Genomic DNA, 24,287 nt, shown 5'->3' on the forward strand with positions numbered 1-24,287 from the left:
CTTCTTCTGTGTTTCTGTATTAGGATTTCTCAGTAGTCCTTTATGAAGAAAAAAAAACTTTTTCTTTTTGTAACAGGCGGCAACAAACTGAAGAACCAACAGTTCCGTCTGAACTGGGCTTGGATCTCCTTAGAGAAACAACACTACGTGGTGAACGAGGAGGCCAAGTTCCTGGAGGTGGTGCTGAAGAAGAGGGGCTACCTGGGAGAGACATCATTCATCAGTAAGCAGATTTTACATCAAGTCACTTAAAATGTCCTTAATTCATCTTAAATGTTACCAAAAAGCAATGAGAGGAGTTGAATATGTTCATCTTATCTTAACAAAAAACATTCCCCATTTTCTGATTCTGGATATTTTCAAAATAGTAAAGGAATAAATGCTGAACATGTTACATGTTTGTGAAATACTTTATGCATTCTTTGGTCAACCACTGATGATTTGCTTGCTGCTTCGCTCTGGGATTAACTAAAGATTAACTCACCAAATTCCACAGAGTCTGTTAAGTTGTTTTGCAGTTAAATTCAAATACACAGGGAAGCAAACATATAGCTCTTGTCGGAAGATATTCACTTTCTCAACACCCGTTTGTTTAAGTCTGTTTACTTGAGTGTCGCGGGCCACCATATCGTCAAGCATTCACCGACTCAAAAGCCCACACGAACGCGCTTTGTTATATTTCAGGACAATTCCAAAGCTGGCCTAGATAGTCAATAGGGTCACACGGGTCGTGACCTTTTACCTCTCTTTTCTGGACGGTATTTATGTTCCAGTCACACAATAGCAGAGGATGTTCCCTCAGGGACTCTGCATGCTCATGAGAAAGGTCAGCTGAAGTTAGAGCCTATGGAGAGGTGCCACTCCAAATGTTAGTCGAGGCAATCTAGTGGACAGAACTAAACGAGCAATAACAGTTAACACTGTTTTTTAAAAAAAGAGCTGCTGTAAGCATTTATGAGTGGCAGGAATTCTTACTGCTGGCACTAGTAGCCTGTTTTAGTGCTGCCATTTATTCTGTCCATAAAGATGAGGTGTAATTAAATGGCCTCATGCTGAAGGTCAAACCCCATAGGATCATTTACTGTACTGTCCCTGCAACTTCGTACGCTCAAGAGCCCCAAGACTAATGAAACATCTCCGAGGGGATATGCAAATTTTACTGACCTTTACAGTGTCTCACACTGCACGGCATAACGGCTCTACCTTAGGGACTCAGTGAAATAAAAATATAATATCTTTATATTATAAAGTTAAATGCCATAAAATGTATATGTTATGTAATGTTATTTTATGGCCTTTTGCGCTTATTAGAGCGGTGCAGTAGAGTGAGAAAAGGAGGAGGAGAAACCATGCAGTGAAGATGCGATACACGTGGTAGATAAGGATTCAGAGTAAGAAGTAAATCTAAAACTTATTATGTAATTAATTAATGTAATTTTTCTGTTCACGTTGATAAGATGCAGAACAAAAGAGGCAAAACTGTTCGTGTGTGTGTGGTAACCCAATAGTGATCTGTCTGCGGGATGATTTTAAACAACAAAGTAAAATATTGTTTATAAGGAGGTTGGGCAAACAATCAAATAGTTGCTGTTTGCTTTGATTTTCTGGAGCACTGGTGCTGATTTATTAATGACTTCATTATCAATTAAAGAAGTTTTCCTTTGAACTTTGGATGCACTGTTTTCATTGCCTAAAGAAAACAAGGCTTGCATTATGTCCAAAATTGCTGTTGTGTTATTGGTATTGCGTGCTAAGGTTTTAAAAAACAAGTTTTCTTGTTACTGCTGCAGCATTAAGGTGGATGATAATGGACGGGAGAGGATGCAAAGCTTGCCATCGTGCTTTTATGATACCCAGAAAAAATTACGAGAACTAAAAGCAATAGTTTCTCTTACTGAATATATATCATAAATGCTTTAAATCTTTACATTTGCAATCTTCTCTTCTATTTTTGTCTGATCAAATAGTCCTGGACGGATTTTCTGTTTTTTAATTTCTAGCCATGAAAAAGAAAAATAGGTAGCCTCAAGTTCATCAGACATTTAGACAACCTTATTGACATCTCTCAACAATAACATCCATGACAAGGTTTGCTGTAGCACTTGCCATTGGTTTCAATTTAGAACTTTATATTTTTCGGTTAAAAATATCTATTTTCATTTTATTCATCAGTTATTCTGGTGCTTCAACATCTCTGCACTATTCCGCCTCCAGGCACACACGTAACAACAAATATCCTGTCTTAGAAAGGTAGTGTCCTTCCTTGTAACGGAAAACATAAAAAATCCCAGAGCATTCATGTCATTCTTACAGGGAGCATTTATAGTTTCCTGCCTCCTCTGCTGTGGTGGGGATAGCAGAGCAAAAGTAGCAAACTGTTCGGATTAACTGGCATAAGCAGGCCACCAGAGCAATGTGGCACCTCAGACTCTCTGCCTCGGTGTTGTGATAAAATACCACCTGATCTTAGGTCAGTGCCTTCAAGTGAAGACAGTATATTTTATCTTGCCTAACCCTGCATGAGTGAACACTGATCTGAGGGCCCAAAGGATGGGCTGCTTCATCTCTAACCAATGTGCACAGTGCAGTTCACAGCAGTTAGGAGGCTACAGTGAGCACAGCTGCTGCGAAGGCTCAGAGTGACCGCTGTGAATGGGACCGACCAATCCAGCTTGAAGGAGATTGACTTAACAGTACATCCTTGTGTCTCTTTTCATACTCTTTGAATGTTGATGATATTTCAGGATCCACTAAACCTTTTTTTTTTCATTGTATCCACTCATTTTACTTTATTATTTTCATTTAAAAACACTACATGAAATTGTTTTTTTTCCTAATTCTATCTTGCTCAGTATTTTAAAAAAAATCCTGTAATCCCAAAGGTTCAGTTTCCAGTGATGTTATGGTTTTCTTCATTTACAGCAGCTCGCAGGACTTCCTTGTTTTGTTTAGTTTTTTTTTTTTTTTTCATTTATTGCCAGAACCCTGCTGTGTGTTGTGTGGCCAGTTAGCAAACACAATGGAAAGGCTGTGTGACATTTCACCAGCTTCAGCGCTCCTGCTCAACAGGCATCCAGCCAGTGTCACAGCAGTAGTGACTGTAAGCTCCATCAAACAGCTCTCATGCTGAAGGTCAGACAGTGCAAGTCAGCCTCCAACCACTTCTGCTGAGGCTGGGCTGACATAAGGGATAATGGTGTTTATTTCCACCATGATCATCTCAAAGAATGGTGGCGGGAAACTGCACCCTGGATATGGACAGATATTGTTGTGTTAGACCAACTGGGGTGTGAGATTTTCCAGGTGTTACGGGAGGTGAAAAGCAGTTTAATTGTATGTTTGTTTGGTTTTTCAGCTTTTATATAGCTATTCATAATCACATAAATATTTACATTTGTAAATGGGCATGCAGTTAACAAAGCCAAATGTTAAAATTAAAGACAAAAGCCGGCAGATGGTGAGGTCATTTTTACAGAATTTTCAAATGTTAATTAACAATAACTTTGCAATGCCCTTTCTAAGGTATTGGCACAAAGGACGGCACTGCAGAAAAGGACAAAGATTTCCGGGGGAAATCTCAAAAACAGGTGCAGTTTAACCCAGGCCAGACCAAAGCCACCTGGAAGGTCAGGATCCTGTCAGACGGGGAGTATGAAGTATCCGAAACATTCCAGATTGTTTTGTCTGAGCCGGTGATGGCAGCCCTTGAATTTCCAAAGGTTGCTACTGTAGAGATCCTGGACCCCGATGATGGTCAGTATTGATTTTACTTCCAGAGATTCTTCCTTTCTGTCTTTTTTTTGGGGGGGTGAACATTTTTCATTAATGTTTGATATAACTGAGTGTTTGATATCACGTGTCTGAACATTAACACCGATCTGTCATTTTTGCAGAGAAAAAATAATGTCGTGGTTGTCATGGTTGTGTTGATCACACCCGTGATAAACTAGTTGGCCACATAGCAACGCATAATAATACGCACCCTTTCTCTGCAGGTTGGAACATGAAAAAGGAATTTCAAAAAAAAAAAAAAAGAGCGAGATAATGCATTTACAGGATAACTAGGTAAACTAAAACTGCACAAAAGTGGTTAAAGTTGACAACACAACTCTAAGCTATGCTTATGTTTAGGAGATTCATTTGGGAAATTTAAGGTCTGGAAAAAGACATCAGAGCATTTTAAATGTAGCATTTAATCTCAAGTACACTGAAATTATAGATGAACTTACTCTATCTTGAATCAAAAATTAAGACTGGCAGACAATAAAAAGTAGAAAAGTATATTCTTTCCACTAGAGATGTAACATAGTGTCAGAGGGATATGAAATAGAGATGACCGCACTGACCTGAATGTGAAGTTATCGTACTGTAAATATGAGCGAGGCACTGCCTAAAGAACTGAACAGCTGTTTCTTAAAACAGCTTGTCAGTAACAGAGATGACACGGAGAACTGCAGGATACAAATGTGGATATAAATATGGATAACGTTTCTCCTGATCCCATAGGGCTTCAGCTAGTGAAAGCAAAGCATGTGCTGTCAACAGTGTAAGCTAATGATCGTGTTTAGGTGAAGCTTGTTTTGCAAAACTCGTGTCTCTGGAGGGCAATCCCCCCCCCCCCCAAAAAAAAAGCAAAGAAAAAGCAAGAAGAAATCCTTCAAAAAACTGACAGCTATCTATCTGCAGTTCTATTTTTGTATCTTCATGCCTTGCACAGACATCTTCTTCGTCTTCATACGCCCATGTCAATTATCATATCATTACACTTTTCATGGTTTCTAAAGTTTTAATATGTGTTTTAACCTCTAAAGGTCAAATATACTCTGAGGCCTTATAAAACTATATTTCATGTTTCTTTTAACTGAGAGCAGAAAAATTTTACAGCCCAAGGGCACCGATTGAATCACTTGTATCGGTGAAAAATAAATAATTTCAGACCATACTGACTAAAATAGCTCAGAGGGACGAGAGGTGAAGAGCAACCGCGTAATCCAATGCAACTGTTTGCATAGGAAGGGAAAGGACAGCTCAAGTTCTAATAGCTTTTCAATGGGGCCAAACATGACACTTACCGAGAAGAATACAAACCATTTGTCTGTGGATTTCATGGCTGAAATGATAAAAACTCATTACCTCGCTAAATGTCACACGTGGCTAAGAGATGGAGAGAAATAGATAGAGAGATGCCCGTAAAACTTTAAAGGAAAACAAAAGGTTATACTTTCATGTCTTCTAGCCAATTTACGCGGGCTTATTATTTTCTAAACAGCATAATTCTTCACGTAACAAATTCCATATTCATCTGCATCAGTTACCAGGTCAATAAACAGAACTGTTTGTTTATTATGCTGTGGAAGCCAATTATAGGTGAGATATTTACTGCGGATAAACAACAAATAGTGTCTGATAAAACACGATGGAAGCACCATCAGCAGAGCTGTAATGAAAGCTGTTGTTGGTCCCAGCGCACACGTCTGTCTAATGAAGGGTTTTGATGCAAATAATCAAAACCATGCTTTGATATTCTGAAGCATTTTCCCTTTCATTATCGCCAGTGCATTTTTATTTCACTTCAGATTATTCTTATCATGCTTAGATCATACATAAGAGATTTCCTCATATCAATTCTGATGCTACTTAGCTTAAATCATAACAAAACACCGTGTCAGAGTAATGATCTAATATCTTTATTGATGTTTTTTTTTTCACGCACAGAGTCGACAGTGTTTATACCCTCCGCCGTCTACAACATAGAGGAAGACATAGGTGAGCTGCTTATCCCTGTACGCAGAAGCGGGGATGTCAGCCAGGAGCTCATGGTCATATGTTACACCCAGCAAGGTAACACAATAACTTTGTCTTGAAATGTTTGTGATAAATTGTGTCATTTCTCGAGTGAGTTAGTGCTGTCCTCCACATCAGAAGGATCCCTGTTCTCAGTACTCAGTCTGATCACCTCTTCTCGGTGAAATCGAATTTAGGCTGAGGCTGAATATCTATAAATGGCATCTTTAAAGCAGAAGATGAAGGCTGTCTTATTGATAATACATCTGGAGTGCTAATGACTTTCCTCCTTGCACATCAAAAGTGGGTGCAATGTGATACTTAATGCATTAGAGGAAAAATAAAGGCCATATGCTGATCTGCTTTTAATCACTGACTTGTCTTGATGAAGATCAATGTTGCATTAAAAGTTTTCATTAAACAGTGACATTAAGTCGAAAGGCACTGCCTTATGTTATAGCTTAGTTTGAACTTAGGTTCATTGTTCATGAAAATCATACATAAATAATTATCTTTAATGTCACGAAAAGTACACTGTTGTGTCATTTTTCTTCCTGTAATTCTGTTTTCTGTCTGCTCAGTTTCTGCAACAGGCACCATCCCCACCACCGTGCTGTCCTACTCCGATTACATCTCCAGGCCTGAGGACCATCACAGCATCCTGCGCTTTGACAAGGGAGAGATAGAAAAATCCTGCCGCATTGTCATCATCGACGACTCCCTGTACGAAGACGAGGAGAGCTTCAATGTCACCCTCAGCATGCCCATGGGGGGCTGTCTGGGCTCTGAGTTTCCCACGGCGAGAATCACAATAATTCCTGATATGGATGATGGTAAGATTACATTACACTGGTCGTAAGTATGCAATTGAATGCAGTCTCAAATAGTCAGTGCAGGTTAAGAAATTTGACTGCGGAATCAGTTTAAGGCAATTTCTGCCTGTTTTTCATCTTCACTTTTTCACGTCTAATTAAAGCCTAAAAAAAAGTCAGCATGAATTTGTTCCTTAACTAAGTTTTATTGTATCTTCAGTGTGTTTTTTATTTGTGGACTTTAATTTTAAAAAAATATTTGTAAATGCAAATTTTCACTGCATAAACTGATTCCAAAAGATAAATTCAAAGAGATAAGCAGGTTGCAAACATGCTGGTATAGATATGAACGTGTGTTTGATTTTTCTTTTTCCCTGTATGTGTTTGTGCTTGTCTGCCAGTGTCTCATAGAGAAAGCATTTGAGTGTGCGATCCTTCTTCCTGAAGGCAAAGCCTTTATCTCATATCTGCAGGCTCAGACTGGAGGTCTGATAGTCTCCCATATCTTCCTGACGCCTCTTTGTTCCCCAACACCTGATGGCCTTATCCACAGTTCTCTATCGCTCAACAATCTCCACAAGCACTGCTGTGAATTCAAGACTCTATGATGCCAAGCAGGCAACACCACAGCTGAAAAAAAGCAGCACATTTGCAGAAGGGTCTTCCCTTGAATTTATCTGAAACCATGTAATTGCAAATGTGATGTAACATTCAATTCAGAATTCTAATAGTCAGAAAACTCTTAGCCAACCATTGAGAAATGACCTTTACTTTGTGTGTGGCTAAACTTAGCTTCACTGAGATTTTTTTTACTACTCATTTTAGTTAGTTTCATTTCCCATTAGTGAAACCTCAAATGCGTTCAAACCCGGATGTTTTTTATGTTTGATAAGAGTCCTGTCATTCACGCTGTTGACTTTAGTTTAGACAGCTTCTGAAATAACATTCCCTGTGACCTCAAATGTTTAGCGGCACAGAAATATTCAGTGTTCCATTTCTCGACAATAAAAAAGTAGTAGTTTTTGTTTTAGATCGTGGCCAAAAATCGCTGCCAACAAGTGCATGAACCTGTGTGACGGTGACTCCAGCAGCAGTTTTCAATTCAGTTTAAAGCCTCAATCTGTGTCAAAGACTTTTTCGCCCATTCAGTTCCCAGGGTACCTGAGGCAGCCACGCTTCAAGTGTGTTTCTTTGACCTCCTTGAGGATGGAGGAAGTTACTAAATTAGAAAGTTTTTATACTGTAGCAGTGTGCGGTGTAACCTGAGAGTGAGCACTAGGCATTTTGACCTCTACTGCTTGTGAGTACTGAATCGACTGCCAGAACAGCTACTGTGAGATAGAAATTCTTAACTGTATGTACAACAGTTAGTTGCAGCAGCCATCCTGCTTCACAAAGGGATATTCTTTCACTGCAGCTATTGAATTACATTGTCACAGTCTTCGTCGACGTCTTTGACTCTAACAGTGTGAGACATACATGTCTTAACAACCACCAGAGAGTCTACCGATTGGAGATCAAGAAAGAATATATCTGTCTTTTACTGACTGTCTGAAAAAGTCTCATAATGCTGTTGCTTGTCTTTTAAATAAATAAAAAAACAGGTTGTGTGGCAAATGAAGCAATCGGATTGTAACAGGTATCACACAGGATAAGATAAGAAAACTTAGTTTGCTTTAGAAGCGATCTCTAAAGACCAAAGTCCTCTAGTGCTGCACAGCTTCTTATAACCGATGAATAACATGTTTGTGCTGGTGCATTACTGAAAGCTGTGAAAGGCAAATTCCTGCTTTGAAATTATCCATCTTGCGTGTGTTATCTTAGCTGTTACAAACTCATCTCTTACCTAAGTAATCCTTTCTCGTATCACCAAAAGAGGTCTCATCATAAAATATCCAAAAAAATAGTCACTGTGCTAATTTGACACCTGCCTTTGCCTACATTATAAGTCCTCGGTGTATTATCAAACAGAGAAAAGGAGAAAAGGATGCTCAGGGCATCATAGGATTAACTCGACTCAGACTGACAACCAGAATTAACAGTCTGCGCTCTATCTGCTGTCATGTTCTCTTTGCCTCTGGCTTGTGACAGTCAAAATATTCTTATGCATATCAGTTGTCAGAGAGCAATGAACTCACAGTAGTGCGCCTATACAACGTAATTGTATGGAGTACAGTATACAGCGCGCTTTTGAAGAAAGTTCCTTTGTGTTCATTTTGCTGTTATTCTTAAGATCTGGTTCTTACTGTGGAACATGGAGTGAAACAGTGCCTGGAGCTGCTGTCTGACAGATTTGCACCTTATTACAATGACACCATTACCTGACATCAGATCAACCACCTGTACATGCAAATGCACACAAAAGGTGCTTATGCACATAATACGTGTAAAGTAGGCACGGCGAGTATAATTTCAGGATTAGGTACCTAATGTTACCGGCAACCACTGTATAAATGGAACGTGAAGAGCAGGGAGAAATAAGGTCATGTCGACCTTTCACTTCTGCCTCAAGGAGGTGATTATTAAATGCCTTTAATATTGATGGAGAAGTAAATGGTAAGTAGCTCTGAGTCAAGCAGAACAAGACCAATGAAATATCTGAAAGAGCAGAGAGGCGGCGGGAGATTCAGTTCCACTTCAAATTTAGCTTTTCTAGCTAGGTATTAAATTCAAGTATGCAATCCAGGTTCCCTTTGTAAGTTTGCCTCAGTATATAAGAGCTTGAGGCAAATGGGGGCATCGCATCCTTCTTTGTTATCCCTCTTGTAGGAATGCCTGTCAAGCGGGTGCTATAGGAGGGAGGTAGGAGTCAGATCCTGGCTAAGCACCTGCCCCTGCCTGTGAGAGGTCCGCGCAAGGACTTCCCAGGAGGGCTCGGAGTAGGTTTGCCAGCTTGTGGGGTCAGACAGTTATTAAACATATACTACTGATAAAGAAAGAAAGAAAAAAAAATAGAAAGAAAGAAAGAAAGAACTCAAGAGAAAAAAAGGAGGGGAAAAAGCAGCTGTCTTCTTTCCAAGCTGGAAAGCTTTAGTGCTGCAGTGAAATATGAAGCACGCACCAATATATGCACTCCCTGCTCTGTGCAAACACAATCCTGGCCACCTACTGCGGTGGCATGTGCAAGAAACCACACGTGCTGTAGAAGGTGGAGTTGCTATTGTCTGCCAGTAGTCTGATATTAATCTGACAGTTTCTGGAATTCTACATTGATTATGTCTACAGCTTTTATGCCTAAATGAGGTGAAGTTTACTGCAGTAATAATCAGGTTTAAAGACCCGTGGCACAGAGAGAAGACCTGTTTTCTTTCTGACCAAAAGAATCATTTTACTATTAGCACCGATGCAGAGATGGCACAGAAACATATATTCAATGTATATAATATGCATGTACTGTGCAAATGGCATCGGGCTCCCTTTCAGAAACAATTAAACTGTCAGGCTAGAGGAGGAAATACAACAACAAAAATCACTCATAAAAATGAAACAGATACTGAGGAGCAGTAAATTAAAAAGCTAAACAGAAGCCAAAATGTCCTAATAACAAGTGAGGACAGACTGTACTAGCAAACTGAAGCCAAGAGAAGACAGCAGAACGTAACAATGAAGGAAATGGTAAACAACAAGAGAAGCTACAAACTGACAAGCTCTATAGAAATTTCAAAGGCAGCGCGGTAATTAACATGAAACGGTGCCTGCATATGCTCAGAAAGGTTCAGGTGGTTTCTACTACTTATACTGAGATCTAAATGCAAAGCGTTTCACAATCCTTTTCTGTTCTCTTCTCATCAACAGAAATACACACTGATGCAAAAAAATACACACTACAGAGCTACTGCCCTGTCATAAAAAAACTGGAAAAATCCCTTTCGGCTCTGAGCTTATTGTTAAACGTCAGCTTATTGTTAAAGACCTGTGGCACTGAGAGAAGACATGTTTTCTTTCCAACCAAAATATTCATTTTACTAATTAGCACACCTTCACCCACAGAGAGCGAATAAAAGTAAGGCAATACCGCCAGACTCTGAGACGGCACAGAAACTGATATTCTTGTTTTTGAAGGAAATTTGACTGATCCATCACTTAAAGTCTCCCCAGGTGGTCTCTGGAGTTGTACAATTTTACATATTTCTATGTTAGTCTGGTGGTTTTCTCTTTCTCTTACTCGCTCTCTGTGGGTGAAAGTGTGCTAATTAGCAAAATAAATGTATATTCTGGTTGGAAACCACATATCTTAAACAAAAAGATAGATTGTAGCAATAAATTACAATAAATATATATGATTACTACTTTTCCTGGACACATTTAAATCTTGTAGATTATTAGCACTGAAAGGGATTAAGGTTTTCAAGCTGTCCGGGTATTCTGCAGTAACAGGAACATCTGCAAACCATAGAATACCTGCTATTTTCCCAACAGCAGACCATCTGCGCATAAACGGCCACATCCTTACAGACTCCACTCTGGCTTTTCCTGTGATGGTTCGGAGAAACTTGTCCTTTCTTGCAGCGGTAATTGCTGTTTGATATTGACTTTGCATCCGGGAAAATATTTTTGGTGGTTGGGAGTGAAAGACATGAGAATGCTTGTACAGCAAGACTTGACTGGTGTGTTTATCATCTCGTGTCACTTGGCCTGTAAATTTCACACTGGTTCTCAAGGTATGATTATGACCTGTTTGAAAGATGGGCGGGTTCAGTGCATGTGCTGTACATCCTGGATGGGGATGAATTGAGGAAGACCTCTCAAACCCTGTCATTATGTCTCACCTGGATTCCCGTTCGTTCTGATATAAACAGATGTCTTAAAGCACTTAAGCGGAGAAGTGCTGACTTCAGTCGTCGGCCTTAAGAGGCTCAATCTAGACCTTGCTTTGAATTTTCAAGCGTGCATTGCTGTCAGCCGTTGTTAAAGTTGTTGATTTTCCTGTATTGAATATGGAGCTGATTTTGTATGCATTTTCTGCTGCAGAGAGATTTGTCTAGCACACAGTGGGCAGAAGTGCATTTGCCAGGGCTCAATTGAATCTCACCATTAGACAAGCCACTTAACGCTGTGGGAATGTCATGCAAAGTTCAAGTGAAATCAAGCAGTCAGTGGGAGCGCAACAGTCTCCTTAGGGATGTCTGTGTCTCTCCTTGTGCCTCTTCTTTATACTATGTTCACTCATATGCAACAGTAAGGATATTTCTTTGTTTGCTATTGTGTTTCCGGCATATTACACAATAATGGCACGAGCCCAATGATTAAATCAACGGGCCTCTTACTTCTGATCTACATTTTTATGTTTAATTTCAAAAGAAGAAGCCCTGTGGCTTTTTGCTTTTATTCCACATTTAAAGTTTGTTCCTCTGTTTACAAAGGTATGGGATTTCAACAGTTTACATGATTTTGCATAATACAAATAGGTCTAAATGTGCATCATCACCACTAACATCCATGTAATCTTAGATGTGCTTTGAGGTATAGGAGGCTACTGCTCGTGAATCAAGGATACGGTGGCTTACCTTTCATTTAATGAGTCATAGTTCTTTGAAGCTCAGTGTTTGTCTGCTGCACAAACCTTATCTGATTACTGGGCTAGTACAACAGGGCCTGAGTTGCTGGCTGCTCACCTCAGGTTAGTAGATCTGATTACTCTTCCAGTTGGGGTCCCACTGCAGGCAGCCAAAACCATCTTTGTTTGTTCTCTCTGTGGGTAGAAATTCTGGCAGCTGCAAGACTCCTGATGCACCACTCTTTGTCTTGGCCATGCTCTCAGAACAGATTAAAGCATAAAAGTCGTATGTCCTTTGCTTACGCTTAGGAATAATATTACTTCAATCGCAGAGATGGTTTCTCTAAGAACCATGAAACCCCAGGCTTTGCTTAAAAGACCCGTTCCTTTTTTGAACTTGTCTTTTCTTGCTAATATCGAGCAGTTGCTGCCAAGGCAGACTGCATCAAAATATTCCAGATCTTCTAAGAGTCAGATTACTTAGAAGTAGAATGTGGTGAAAAATAATAAACACTTTTCCCTGATCCGTAATAGAGCCTGGCAGCACTATTGACAGTTAATCTCTGTCACTAATTCTCTGTTTCCTTGGTCTTGTGTTTTGGTTTCACTAGATAACATAATCATAACGCATAACAGCGTGGATTCGTTTAGTTTAGTTTTTTTTTTCTCATTGCGTTTATCGCTCCGTTCCACATATTCAGTTTTGCCCCATACTGTGTGATGAGAAACAGCTAAGTACCTTTTTGTAGGTGTATTGTCATGGAAACCACAACTCTGCCCATGGCCACTGACATTCACTTAATTTATTCATTATTTGGTCACAGTAGCTTTTGAAAGCCCAAGGTTTTTACTGCTCAGTTGTGGCTCTCATTAGTGATATTAACTACAGTACTGTGCAAAAATCTCGAGCCACTTCTCATTCCTTTATATTTTGTTGTATCTACACATAACAGACAGCTTGGCAAAGAAACAATTTACATTGTCAAAACGTATTTTTAGGTACTTTGTTACTAGCACCTTTTTGCAAAAACAGTCTGCACAGGCATTTGACAGCAACAAACTATTATTTGTGCACCAACAAGATGATTTCTAAAGAGCTATTAGCTGAAAACATTGCATGTCTTGACATGCTGTGCAGTGTGTCCTTAAAAACAGTGAGCAAACTGGACAAATGGGGGATTTTTTTTTACCTGATTTTTGTTTTTAAGAAAAATGAGAGCCACATATGAAGATATTTGTTTAAAATTTTAATAGAAGAGTGGCAGTATAATGTCCTCGTAAGTGGATATCAGGTCCTTTTAGAGCAAAAATTAGTATTTTGGTCTAGACAACCCAAAATGTTATGTCCACATATGTGGACGTGGGTCCTAGGAGGTTAAACAAAAACTGGACTGAGTGGCAAAAGGTCATATGGAATCCAAATGTAAAACTTTTTGTTCATTCATGTCGTTATCAGTATGTTCAGTTGTGAGCGGTACTACAGGGAGTGTCTACAGCAATCTGTATTAAACCCCCCAAAATTCTTACAGCATCTTCTTAGGAGAATGTCCACCAAAGTCCAAACCCTTACACAACCATTTCACCAACAGCATAACATGCTGGACATCATTGCGAGGACACTGGTTCTGAAAGAGTTAACTAGAATAACAGTGGGTGAGTTTGGCTGCAGTGGAATCTCAGCTCAGCTCATAGAAACACTAATTGCAGTCAGGCAGGCCTGGGCTGGCGTATGGAGCTTTACAACCCCCCAGACCTTCTGTCAGGCCTCCTGTCTGGCTCTCAGACCCATCGCTATCAAAGTGAGCTCCACCAGGACAAAACCAGCCGTCAGGTTTCTTTTTTTCCCCTTTGGATACTTGTCACAGTTAAAGGAATGCCACCAAAACATCGTGCGAGGAAGTTAGAAAGCGCTATTTAAGGTCTACAATTACTGTGTTCGCTACCTGCTGCTTATTCAATGGAAAAGTTCCTTTAAAATCTCCTGTAATCAGAGATAATTTTACAGGTTATGCTACCTATTAAAAGATTCAACTCAGCAATTACACCAGACATTCAGATATCCTGTTGTGATTCGGGTTGAAGGTTATTATGGTCTGCATTCTCCCACGTGTTTTTCCTCATGTGTTTTTTTTCTCTCGTTTCCAGATCCCGTCTTCTACTTTGGCAACACAGGCTACCACGTGGATGAGAGTGACGGCTACGTGGAGGCGCAGGTGTGGAGGACAGGGACTGATCTTTCCAAAGGAGGAACTGTCACAGTGCGCTCCAGAAAGACAGATCCTGTCTCAGCTGAAGGTATCTGCTGGTCCCCTTCTCTAACAGCGTTGTCTAGTTTATTCTTAGATAAATGTAAATCACAGAAAACAAAAGATTTAAGATGTCACATTGATAGTCATTTTGAGCTCAACTGTGCAAACAGATTTCAGCGCTGAATATGTTGAGTGGATGGCCTAGGGGAATGTAAACACTGGTTAAAGGTGGGGGGAGGGGAGCTAGGGCTTTTCTGTTCGGACCATGTCTTATACGCGCTGGATCTACACATTGTTGTGAGGATAATGACAGTCTGACTGAGAATAATAGACGCTATAGGGCAGACTGTAAGACTGGTTGCTATCCCTTTAAGTCTGCCCTATAGCGTCTATTATCTGGTTCCCCCAGGCAGTCTTCTCTCCTTTGCACAGATTCCTAACATCTCTACTCCTGCTTGCTTTTTAACTGCAAAAATAACCAAAATCTAATCATATGCAGCATGTTAGAAATTCAGACTCACACTTACACACACAAGTGGGTCATAAGTACATGAAAAAAGCCTGAGGGCAAAGTTTGAGCTCTCAATACTCAGGCGCTTCACGGAATAGCAGATGAATAACCTGTCAGCACTCGGGGAGATGTCCAGATTCTAGCAGTGCTGCTTTAATATCACAACAAATTCCAATTGTTCATGCCTATGAAACATGAAATAGAAACTGGCGTTTTGCTAGCATGAAGTATAGAACTTAGTATTCAACTTGCTTGCAGCCTGAGATTCACAAATGCATTATGAACATGAGAGCTGTTGTCAAGAAAAATATGATCATGTACTGTAGTTGATTTTTGCTATATGCACTACGTTTTATAAACACTGTTCTTTGAAACGTGTCTGACCTATATTGTGTTGTGGGGCAGCTGGTGTGGATTACGTGGGGATCAGCAGGAATCTAGACTTTGCACCAGGGGTCACCATGCAGACAGTTCGCGTGACAATCCTGGATGATCTGGGTCAGCCAGTGCTGGAAGGGCCAGAGAAGTTTGAACTGGTACTACGGATGCCAATGAATGGGATCCTCGGGGAGCCAAGCAAGACTGCTATCATCATCAACGACTCCGTTTCTGACTGTGAGTGAAAATATGGGATGCAATGAGAGCTTATTAACATGGCCACACTTATCTTTATCTATTATTTCTGATTTTTGGATTTAGTGCCAAAGGTGCAGTTCCGTGAAGCTACGTATGTGGGCAATGAGAACTTGGGGCAGATCTCAGCCACTGTATACCGTAGCGGTGATATCAGTTACAAGTCCACAGTACGCTGTTACAGCAGACAGGGAACAGCACAGGTCATGATGGACTTCAATGAGAGGCCTAACACAGACGCTTCTATCATCACCTTCTTACCAGGTTGTGTAGTAAAACCTTACACATGTCCTCTTACATGGTTTGTGTGTGTGTGTATTTCTTACCTGCCCATAGTATTATAAAGCCCCTTGTGCTATATAAATAAAATTGAATTAAATTGGTAGGCAGCACGGTGGCACGGTGGTTAGCACTGTTGCAGCACAGCAAGAAGGTCCTGAGTTCAATTCCAACATCAGGCCGGGGTCTTTCTGTGTGGAGTTTGCATGTTCTCCCCGTGTTTGCGTGGGTTCCCTCCGGGTACTCCGGCTTCCTCCCACCGTCCAAAGATATGCAGCTTGTGGGGATAGGTTAATTGATTAATCCAAATTGTCACTAGGTGTGAATGTGAGTGTGAATGGTTGTCTGTCCCTGTGTGTTAGCCCTGCGACAGACTGGCGACCTGTCCAGGGTGTACCCCGCCTCTCGCCCTATGACAGCTGGGATAGGCTCCAGCGCCCCCTGCGACCCTGAAAAGGATAAGCGGAAGCGAATGGATGGATGGATGGATGAATTAAATTGGAACATTCAATTCTGAAATATAGTTGGAATGGTTAATTACTCATTTGTACTTTATTTCAGGAGAAATTGAAAAACCGTGTTTCCTGGTTTTGGTTGATGACACTGAACATGAAGAAGAGGAAGAGCTCCGTCTTGTTTTGGGAAGCCCTAAGAGTGACTCTCCATTTGGAGCATCCATTGGAGAGCAAAATGAAACACTGATCAAGATAAAAGATGATGGCGACAGTAAGAATCCTTTTTTTGGGCTAAAGACACAGTGTAAAGGCTTTTGATATCATTATAACACATTTAAAGTTAGATTAGATCTACAGTAGTGTTTTTTAACAGATCACAAAGGTTGTGCCCACTGTGACTGTAATATATGGTATGTGGAAATGTCACAGTTATACTTTACTGTCAATATTTCATGGTTTTTCAGAGGCAATTATTAGTTTTGGAGAGACCAAATTCAGTGTGACTGAGCCCAAGGAAAGTGGCCAAGTGTCTGTAGTAAGGATCCCAGTGCTGCGTGCTGGAGACACATCCAAGGTCTCTGTTGTCCGAGTTCACACCAAAGATGGATCTGCTACCTCTGGGGAGGACTACCATCCCATATCTGAGGGTAAATAATACTGCCAGGCACTTTTATCCCTCTAGCACAATTCTGAAATTTGCTCGAAAATATATTTGTCAAGTGTCTGTCCTTTCTCTCTGCAGAAATTATTTTCAAACAAGGTGACCGAGAGCATTTTGTGGAGGTGGAGATTTTATATGATGGTGTAAGAGAAATGAGGGAGGCGTTCACCGTGCATCTGAAGCCTGACGAGAACATGGTGGCAGAGACAAAGGTGAAAGCCAAACTAAATTAGTGTTTACCTTTAAAGCATCTAATTACCACGTTATCACTTTGCAATCAGTAATTTGCTCCCGTTTAAGAACCTCTCTTAATTGCTCTTATTGTCAATCAGCAGATGAGTAAAGCCATCATTTATATTGAGGAGACCAACAGCATGGCAGATGTGACATTCCCCTCAGTGCCCAGAGTGGTGTCGCTGCTGCATTACGATGACCCCGATGGAACCAGGGGCTCTCTGCCTGTGGCCGGATACCCAGTCATTTGTGTCACTGTATGTCCTAACTGATACTATGATAAATAGATAATTGTTGTCATTTTCTGTGTTAATGGTTAATTTAACAAAGCTTTGTGTCTCACAAGTCCAGATGAAATCTCTTAATGAGGTAGTATTTAACAGATGTGCACACTTTGTTTATTACGAGCTACCTTCAGGGCTCCTCGCTGGCATAAAGAAACAATTCTGCTGTAGGTTTGGTGGTGAATTTAACTTAAATGCACTGTTTCTTTTCCCATTTCCAGGCTTGTAATCCTAAGTACCTAGACTATGACAAAACAGGCTCCATCTGCGTCAGCGAGAACATCAACAATACCCTAACTCGGTATCGTTGGCTCGTCAGCGCCCCCACTGGTCCAGACGGCGTTACCAGCCCGATGAGGGAAGTTGACTTTGACACCTTCTTCACCTCGTCTAAAATGATAACTCTGGATTCAGTCTATTTCCAGGCTGGTTCTAGGGTTCAGTGTGCAGCAAGAGCTGTGAACTCTAATGGAGATGAAGGTCTAGAACTCACTAGCCCAATAGTATCCATCAGCACGGACGAGGGTGAGTTTAGTCCATTCGCTAACTTTGAACATTCAGTGTCTTTTATAAAAAGAGTTAACCATAACAAAAGCTTGAACTGTTTTTTAGAGAAATAGAATATTTGATGTTGCTTTGTATTTTTCATGGTTGCAGGGATGTGCCAGCCCCGTGTTGCAGGCACAGTGGGGGCCGAGCCCTTCTCTGCTAAGCTGCGATACAGTGGAGCAGAAGACACAGACCACCCCAATCTTATCAAACTAACTGTCACCATGCCTCACATTGATGGTAAGCAATTCCTGACTAAAAATTAAGACTAATAGGAAATCATGCAGAGACAGAATGTTGTTTTGAATCATCATTCGTGTCACTGATCAACCATATTCTTTTAATAAGAAGCTACTTAAGTTATTCACCAATTATTAATGTGTCTGCTGTCCAACTGCTACATGTGTGTCCCTGTAGGTATGTTGCCTGTAGTATCTACACGGCCTCTGTCAAACTTTGAGCTGACGCTTAGCCCCGACGGTACCCGTGTTGGGCACCATCGCTGCTCCAACTTGCTGGACTACACTGAAGTTAAGACTCGCTATGGCTTCCTCTCTGATGCCACCAAAAATCCAGAAGTAATTGGCGAGACTGCACCTTACCAGTACAGCACTTCCCTCAGGGGATCCAGCACACTACGATTCTACAGAAACCTTAACTTGGAGGCTTGTTTGTGGGAATTCACAAGCTACTATGACATGTCTGAGCTGCTCAGCGACTGTGGAGGCACCATCGGAACTGACGGACAGGTAAGCAGTCCTGCCTTGGAGGTCTGGCTCACCTTTGAACCCGTGACTAAAACAAGCCTTGTCCATTTGCCTAGTTGTTTTTTACTTTGAAGATGAGGTAAATCCTGGCAGATAAAGACTACACTGTCTGGAGATCTCTTCAGTTCCTGAGAGGACCAAGGGTTTGTCTTGCTAAAGTAGCAAGTCTCCCCGTTTTCCTTTTTTTTGCTATTGGCACATATGCCTTACAGGCATCAACACTTTTTTTCACCTTGGCAACATATTCTTAATTTAAGTTCAGTTAATTAAAACAGAGTGTTGATAAAGATGGTTTGGAAGCGTACGGGGGCAAATCATGGTAAAAACCTCCTCTACAATCCATGCTGATGATTATTAATTCATGCCCTACAGCACTTGCAAATATATTTTGGCTCTGAGGATATGTCGAATTGTATATTGGCTTGCTATTATAATGGGAGATACTCATTTTACATAGCTCCGGGTTTATTTAATAACAAGGGCATCACCCAGGCGATAAAAGCCTTTCTCAACAAGTGGAACTTTGTTGCCTTAAGTTATGAGATCTAAAAGTGAACGTAGCAGAAATAAACACGTCTTAGCAAGTAAGCAGTCTGCTGCCAGTAACATAAACTTGATTGCATATTTCTTTATTTATTAGTGACCACATTTATCGGAGATATTACTTAAAAAAACAAACAATACATTTATAAGTTATGAAAAGATATTAATGATGTTTTTTTCACTGGTATACATTTATATACAGGACTTGTACTGTGTATAAATGTATAGAGTCAGGCCTCACAGGTTCACTTTGAGCATCAGTGGAAAAAGGAACAGTCTTTTTTGTGGCTGCCCTGTGACCCAAGTGCTCTTCTAAGTGGGCAGGCTGGCCGATTGGAGACAACTCTGTGCAGGCCGGGGCGACTGTCATGTCACAGTGCAGGGCTTAGTGCCCAGCCTAACAGGCCACAGGAATCTATTAAAGCCCAGCAGGTTGTGTCAGAAGGCCATTCTGCAAATCGTTTGTCTGAGCTCTAAATGCCCAGAGGCGTAGGCACGTCTCCACATGAACACAGAGCCAGTGCGGGCAGGTACCGCTCACAGGTCAGAGGAAAGTGCAGATACCAGAGACTGCTCCCACTTTCACCACTTTGACCACTTTAAGACAGCTCTTTTAGAGCAGGAATGTTTCCAGTGAGTCAGTATCTCCAGCAGCAGTATCACATATGTAGAGCATTATTGCAGCCACATAACAGTTATAAAACTGCATAAAAATGCAGTCATATCTTACTGCTATACATCTTAAACTGGACTTGTTGGTGTCAGATTTCCCTGTAAAGTGTCCTTTAAGTCCACAGCACACACATATACTGTACACATGACTACATGCGTGTTATTAACTTCAATAACATGAAGCATTTTCAAAATATACCTTAAAACAGCCACAATGGCAGAATATTATCCCTCATTTTCTTTGTGAGCTATTCTATGTGATGATATCGTGATGTTGTTATGTCTTTGAACCTCAGGAACAAGACCAGGTTCGCCTTTGAAGTTTAAATTTAATCTTTGTCACTGCAGGTGCTTAATCTGGTCCAGTCCTTTGTGACCCTACGAGTCCCATTACATGTGTCATATGTCTTTCACTCCCCCGTGGGAGCGGGAGGATGGCAGCACTTTGACTTACAGTCAGAGCTGAGGCTAACGTTTGTGTACGACACTGCCATCTTATGGAGAGATGGAATCGGTAGCCCGCCAGAAGCTGAACTACAAGGCAAGATTTGAGCTGCAGTTTGCAACAAAGATTTAACACAATACTTTTATGTCATTTCTACAATCTAAGGCTCTGTAAATGAATGAAGTATGCAACCTAAAGTAGTCTGTCACTGTCTTTGCAGGTGCCCTTTACCCAACCAGCATGCGTATAAATAGTCAAGGACAACTAGTTGTCAACTTCCGCACAGAAGCTCGATTCAGAGGCCTGTTTGTGTTTTCACATCCAGGTATGTCACATCAGTTATATAATATGCAGTTTAAATGCAATGCTGCTCTTTAGCACGTCATAATATGTTTCAAAAATGTAAAATAAACAGATTCTAGAAGATGTTTAGTGTAAAAAAGGGTGACCTCGGCTTTGCAGATTTTACCTGTGGCTTATATTTAACTAATGATATTAACCAATAAGGTCGTTTTGTGTTTGCTTCTGATGACTGATGTCTTTTTTCCCAACAGCGTCACTACTCACCTCCATGGTTATGTGTCCTGAACACCCTGGTTTAACCTTTAACCTTAGCCTTGTCAGGACTGAGCCAACTTACAGCCAGCCTATCCAGCAGTGGATATTCATCTCTGATTTTGCTGTGAGGAGAGAGTTTGTTTTTAATTTGTTTTCTCATTTATTTTTCTTACACTTTATTCTTAATTAATCGAATTTTTCCACTCAGGTGCGTGACTACTCTGGCATGTACACAGTGAAGCTCCTCCCCTGTACGTCCCCTCCCAGCCTGGAGTACGCAGTCCCTCCTGTCTGCAATCCCAGAGAGCCTCTCACCTTTGACCTGGATATCCGCTTTCAGCAGGTAATTCCACCTTGTCTAACAAGTTGCGCCTGCATCAGATTTAACCATTCATTCAGAATGAAATGTATTTGTGTTTAGTGGCTACACTGTTTAAGTGATAAACATTTTAACTACTGTGACAGCAATGAAACACTATTACAAAACCCCTAATTATTTTTAAAAAAATGTCTTAATTAAGTGGCATACTGAACTTGGTAGTATGGTGCCAGTGGATAATTTCGTCTTTGCAGTTTCTGGATTAAATTCTGTGGCTATTGTTTGCAAATGCAGATTTATTTATTGTTTAAAAAAAGCAAATTAAAATTAATCACCATCACATGTTTTGGAGATTGAATTTCAGAAAATACAATCCCTCCTCTGCTCTCCACATTTACTGTTTGTCTACTTATAAATCCAAGTATACGCAAGAGTGATTGGTCAATAGGGCTAAAGTGGACTACATACAGAGAGCTTGCCCTTTTAGATCCCCTATAGAGTCTCCATATTTGGATGTAGATATCTCTTTATGTAGACTGTATTATAAGTAAAAATATATTTTTAAACACTGATCATTACACTGTTTTCTCATTGGATCCTATTCACTTACTTGGTTAAATATCTGACTCTGTTATTCCTTAACTGTCCTCCCTATCTAATTAAGTACACATAAAACAGTAACTCTCCTCTCTTAAGTCTTTAATCAACCTTCTCATTTTGTCCACACACTGTTGCTATAGTGCATCTCTTCACTGGTGCTGATGCGAGCATATAATCAATATCACAATATACACTGATCAGCCACTTCATTAGGTATACCTGTTCGACTGCAGTCGACTGCATTTATAGAAATATCTGATCCAAATATCTATCCAATCATGTGGCAGCAACTTAATGCAGGTAGACATGGTCAAGATGACCTTCTGAAACTCAAAATTTAACGTTAGAATGGGGAAGAAAGGTGTTTAAGTGACTATAAACGTGGTCTTTGTTGGTGTCAGATGGGCTGGTTTGAATATTTCACAAACTATTAATCTACTGTGATTTCCTCACACAAACATCTCCAGGGTTTACAGAAAGCGGTCCAAAAATGAGAAAATATCCAGTTAGCAGCAGTTTTCTAGGTGTTAGAGGTCAGAGGAAAATGACCAGACTGCTCCAAACGAATGGGAAGCCAACAGTAACTCAAAGAGCCAATCATCTCTGAACACAAAAACACATCAAACCTGTCAGCTACAGCAGCAGAAAACCACACCAGGTGCCACAGGAAACTAAGGCTGCAAATTAAAACAACTCACCAAAATTACAAAATAGAAGGATGGAAAAATGTTGCCTAGACTGATGATTCTCTATGTTTCCTGCAATATAAGGATGGTAGGGTCCTAATTTGGCATAAATATCATGAAAGCATGGATTCTTCTTGTCTTTTACCAGCAGTTCAGGCTGTCACGAAGCTTAAATCATCTCAAACTGGTTTCTTGAACATGACAACAGTTCACTTTACTTAAATGGCCTCCACAGTCAACATATCTCAGTCCAATAAAGCACTTTTAGAATGTGATGAACCTGGAGATTCACATCATGGATGTGTAGCTGGTAAACGTGGAGCACCTATGTGATGCTTTCATGTCAATATGGATTAAATTCCTCTCTGAGGAATGTTTCCAGCACTGTTGAATCAATGCCATGAAGAATTAAGGCAGTTGTGAAGGCAAAAGGGAGTTCAGCCTGTTACTGGTAGGGTCTGTCTAACAAAGTATCCTGTGAATGTAAAAAAAAGAAAAGAAAGAAGACCATTCAAATCTTCACATTTGGTAGTTAAATATCTAAACTATAAATAAATAGTAAATATGTTTTTTGTTTTCTGTTTAGGTCAGTGATCCAGTGGCTGCTGAGTTCAGTCTGAACACACAGATGGTCTTACTTTCTAAACGGACACTCTGGCTCTCAGACGGCTCCATGGGCTTTGGACAGGAGAGTGACACTGCTTTCTCAGAGGGTAATACTGCAACATTTGCAACGCCTTGAAAATCTTAAAGAAAAAATAAATTAAAATATGAAAAGAAAAAAATAACATTAAAGGAAATAAATATGCTGCAAGCTCCAAATATTTCTGTGAATGTTTTCATTGCACAGCTGCGTGGACTTCTCTTCGTTCTACAGATCAAAAAGAAATTCCTGTGTGATGAATGGTTCTGTTGATTTGGCAGAAACGTCCCCCATTATTTACTGACTCAACAACTCAACAAAGCAAAATGAAAGGAAAATGAGGGCTTCATGAAGTGCCATTCTGACTACTTCCACATCTTTTTCCTAAACAGGCTAATTATGAGAATGCCTGCATTTTGTGTCCATCAACAAGGTCTTAAAACACTTAAAGTCCTTGAAGCTGCTGTCTGAGTCAGTGTAGAGAGTGAGAGTGGTTTTAGCTGGGCTTTTAGTGGTTTTTCCTCATTATATAGCTGAGCAAAGTACAGTCATTTGAGAGAACTGAATCTGCAGGCATAATAGAACCACTTTTACTAACTTTTCATTAAACCATCAAACTTATGCTTGTAATGACTGATGTTTTACTCGTGATGAAATCTTTATTCCTCTTTTATCAGGGGATGCAGTTTATGGGAGAGTGATGGTGGACCCAGTACAGAACTTGGGCAGCTCCTTTATTTGTAACATAGAAAAAGTGTTCCTGTGCACTGGAGCAGACGGATACGTCCCTAAATATAACCCGAGCAATTTTGAGTTCGGCTGTCTGGCTGATGCTCCATCACTGCTTTACAGATTCAAGATCATTGTAAGTAATAAAATAATATTTCTTATAGTATCACATGTACTCTGGTCCTATCCAAACTTCATCGTTTCCTGTGTAATTCTTTGACTTCAGGACAAGGCCCAGCCGGAGACACAGGCTCGGGTATTTGGTGATGTACCTTTTAATGCCTTCCTGGCAGTGGATGACCCCGGTGCTTTAGCACTGGTGAGACAACCTGGTTCAGATGGTTTCAGAATGGATTCTACAGCTCTTTTCCAGGTCA

General features: G+C 40.4%; 1 protein-coding gene across 1 annotated transcript in view; it reads left to right on the forward strand.

Annotated features, from left to right (window-relative positions):
* frem2b (FRAS1 related extracellular matrix 2b) overlaps positions 1 to 24,287 on the forward strand; it is a 51,054-nt gene that overhangs the window by 23,767 nt on the left and 3,000 nt on the right. The window contains exons 3-23 of the mRNA XM_087851116.1: positions 77 to 223; positions 3,523 to 3,753; positions 5,716 to 5,841; positions 6,366 to 6,617; positions 14,239 to 14,388; positions 15,259 to 15,468; positions 15,553 to 15,750; positions 16,327 to 16,491; positions 16,685 to 16,867; positions 16,963 to 17,093; positions 17,217 to 17,372; positions 17,621 to 17,924; positions 18,057 to 18,188; positions 18,366 to 18,697; positions 20,279 to 20,471; positions 20,596 to 20,700; positions 20,930 to 21,057; positions 21,142 to 21,276; positions 23,125 to 23,251; positions 23,859 to 24,046; positions 24,137 to 24,283. Of these exons, the coding sequence (XP_087707242.1) occupies positions 77 to 223; positions 3,523 to 3,753; positions 5,716 to 5,841; positions 6,366 to 6,617; positions 14,239 to 14,388; positions 15,259 to 15,468; positions 15,553 to 15,750; positions 16,327 to 16,491; positions 16,685 to 16,867; positions 16,963 to 17,093; positions 17,217 to 17,372; positions 17,621 to 17,924; positions 18,057 to 18,188; positions 18,366 to 18,697; positions 20,279 to 20,471; positions 20,596 to 20,700; positions 20,930 to 21,057; positions 21,142 to 21,276; positions 23,125 to 23,251; positions 23,859 to 24,046; positions 24,137 to 24,283 (3,740 nt within the window). The remainder of the gene's footprint in view (positions 1 to 76; positions 224 to 3,522; positions 3,754 to 5,715; positions 5,842 to 6,365; positions 6,618 to 14,238; positions 14,389 to 15,258; positions 15,469 to 15,552; positions 15,751 to 16,326; positions 16,492 to 16,684; positions 16,868 to 16,962; positions 17,094 to 17,216; positions 17,373 to 17,620; positions 17,925 to 18,056; positions 18,189 to 18,365; positions 18,698 to 20,278; positions 20,472 to 20,595; positions 20,701 to 20,929; positions 21,058 to 21,141; positions 21,277 to 23,124; positions 23,252 to 23,858; positions 24,047 to 24,136; positions 24,284 to 24,287) is intronic.

This window comes from Neolamprologus brichardi, chromosome 14, assembly GCF_056152115.1.
Source record: "Neolamprologus brichardi isolate AB-2024 chromosome 14, ASM5615211v1, whole genome shotgun sequence".
NCBI classification, from domain to species: Eukaryota; Metazoa; Chordata; class Actinopteri; order Cichliformes; family Cichlidae; genus Neolamprologus; species Neolamprologus brichardi.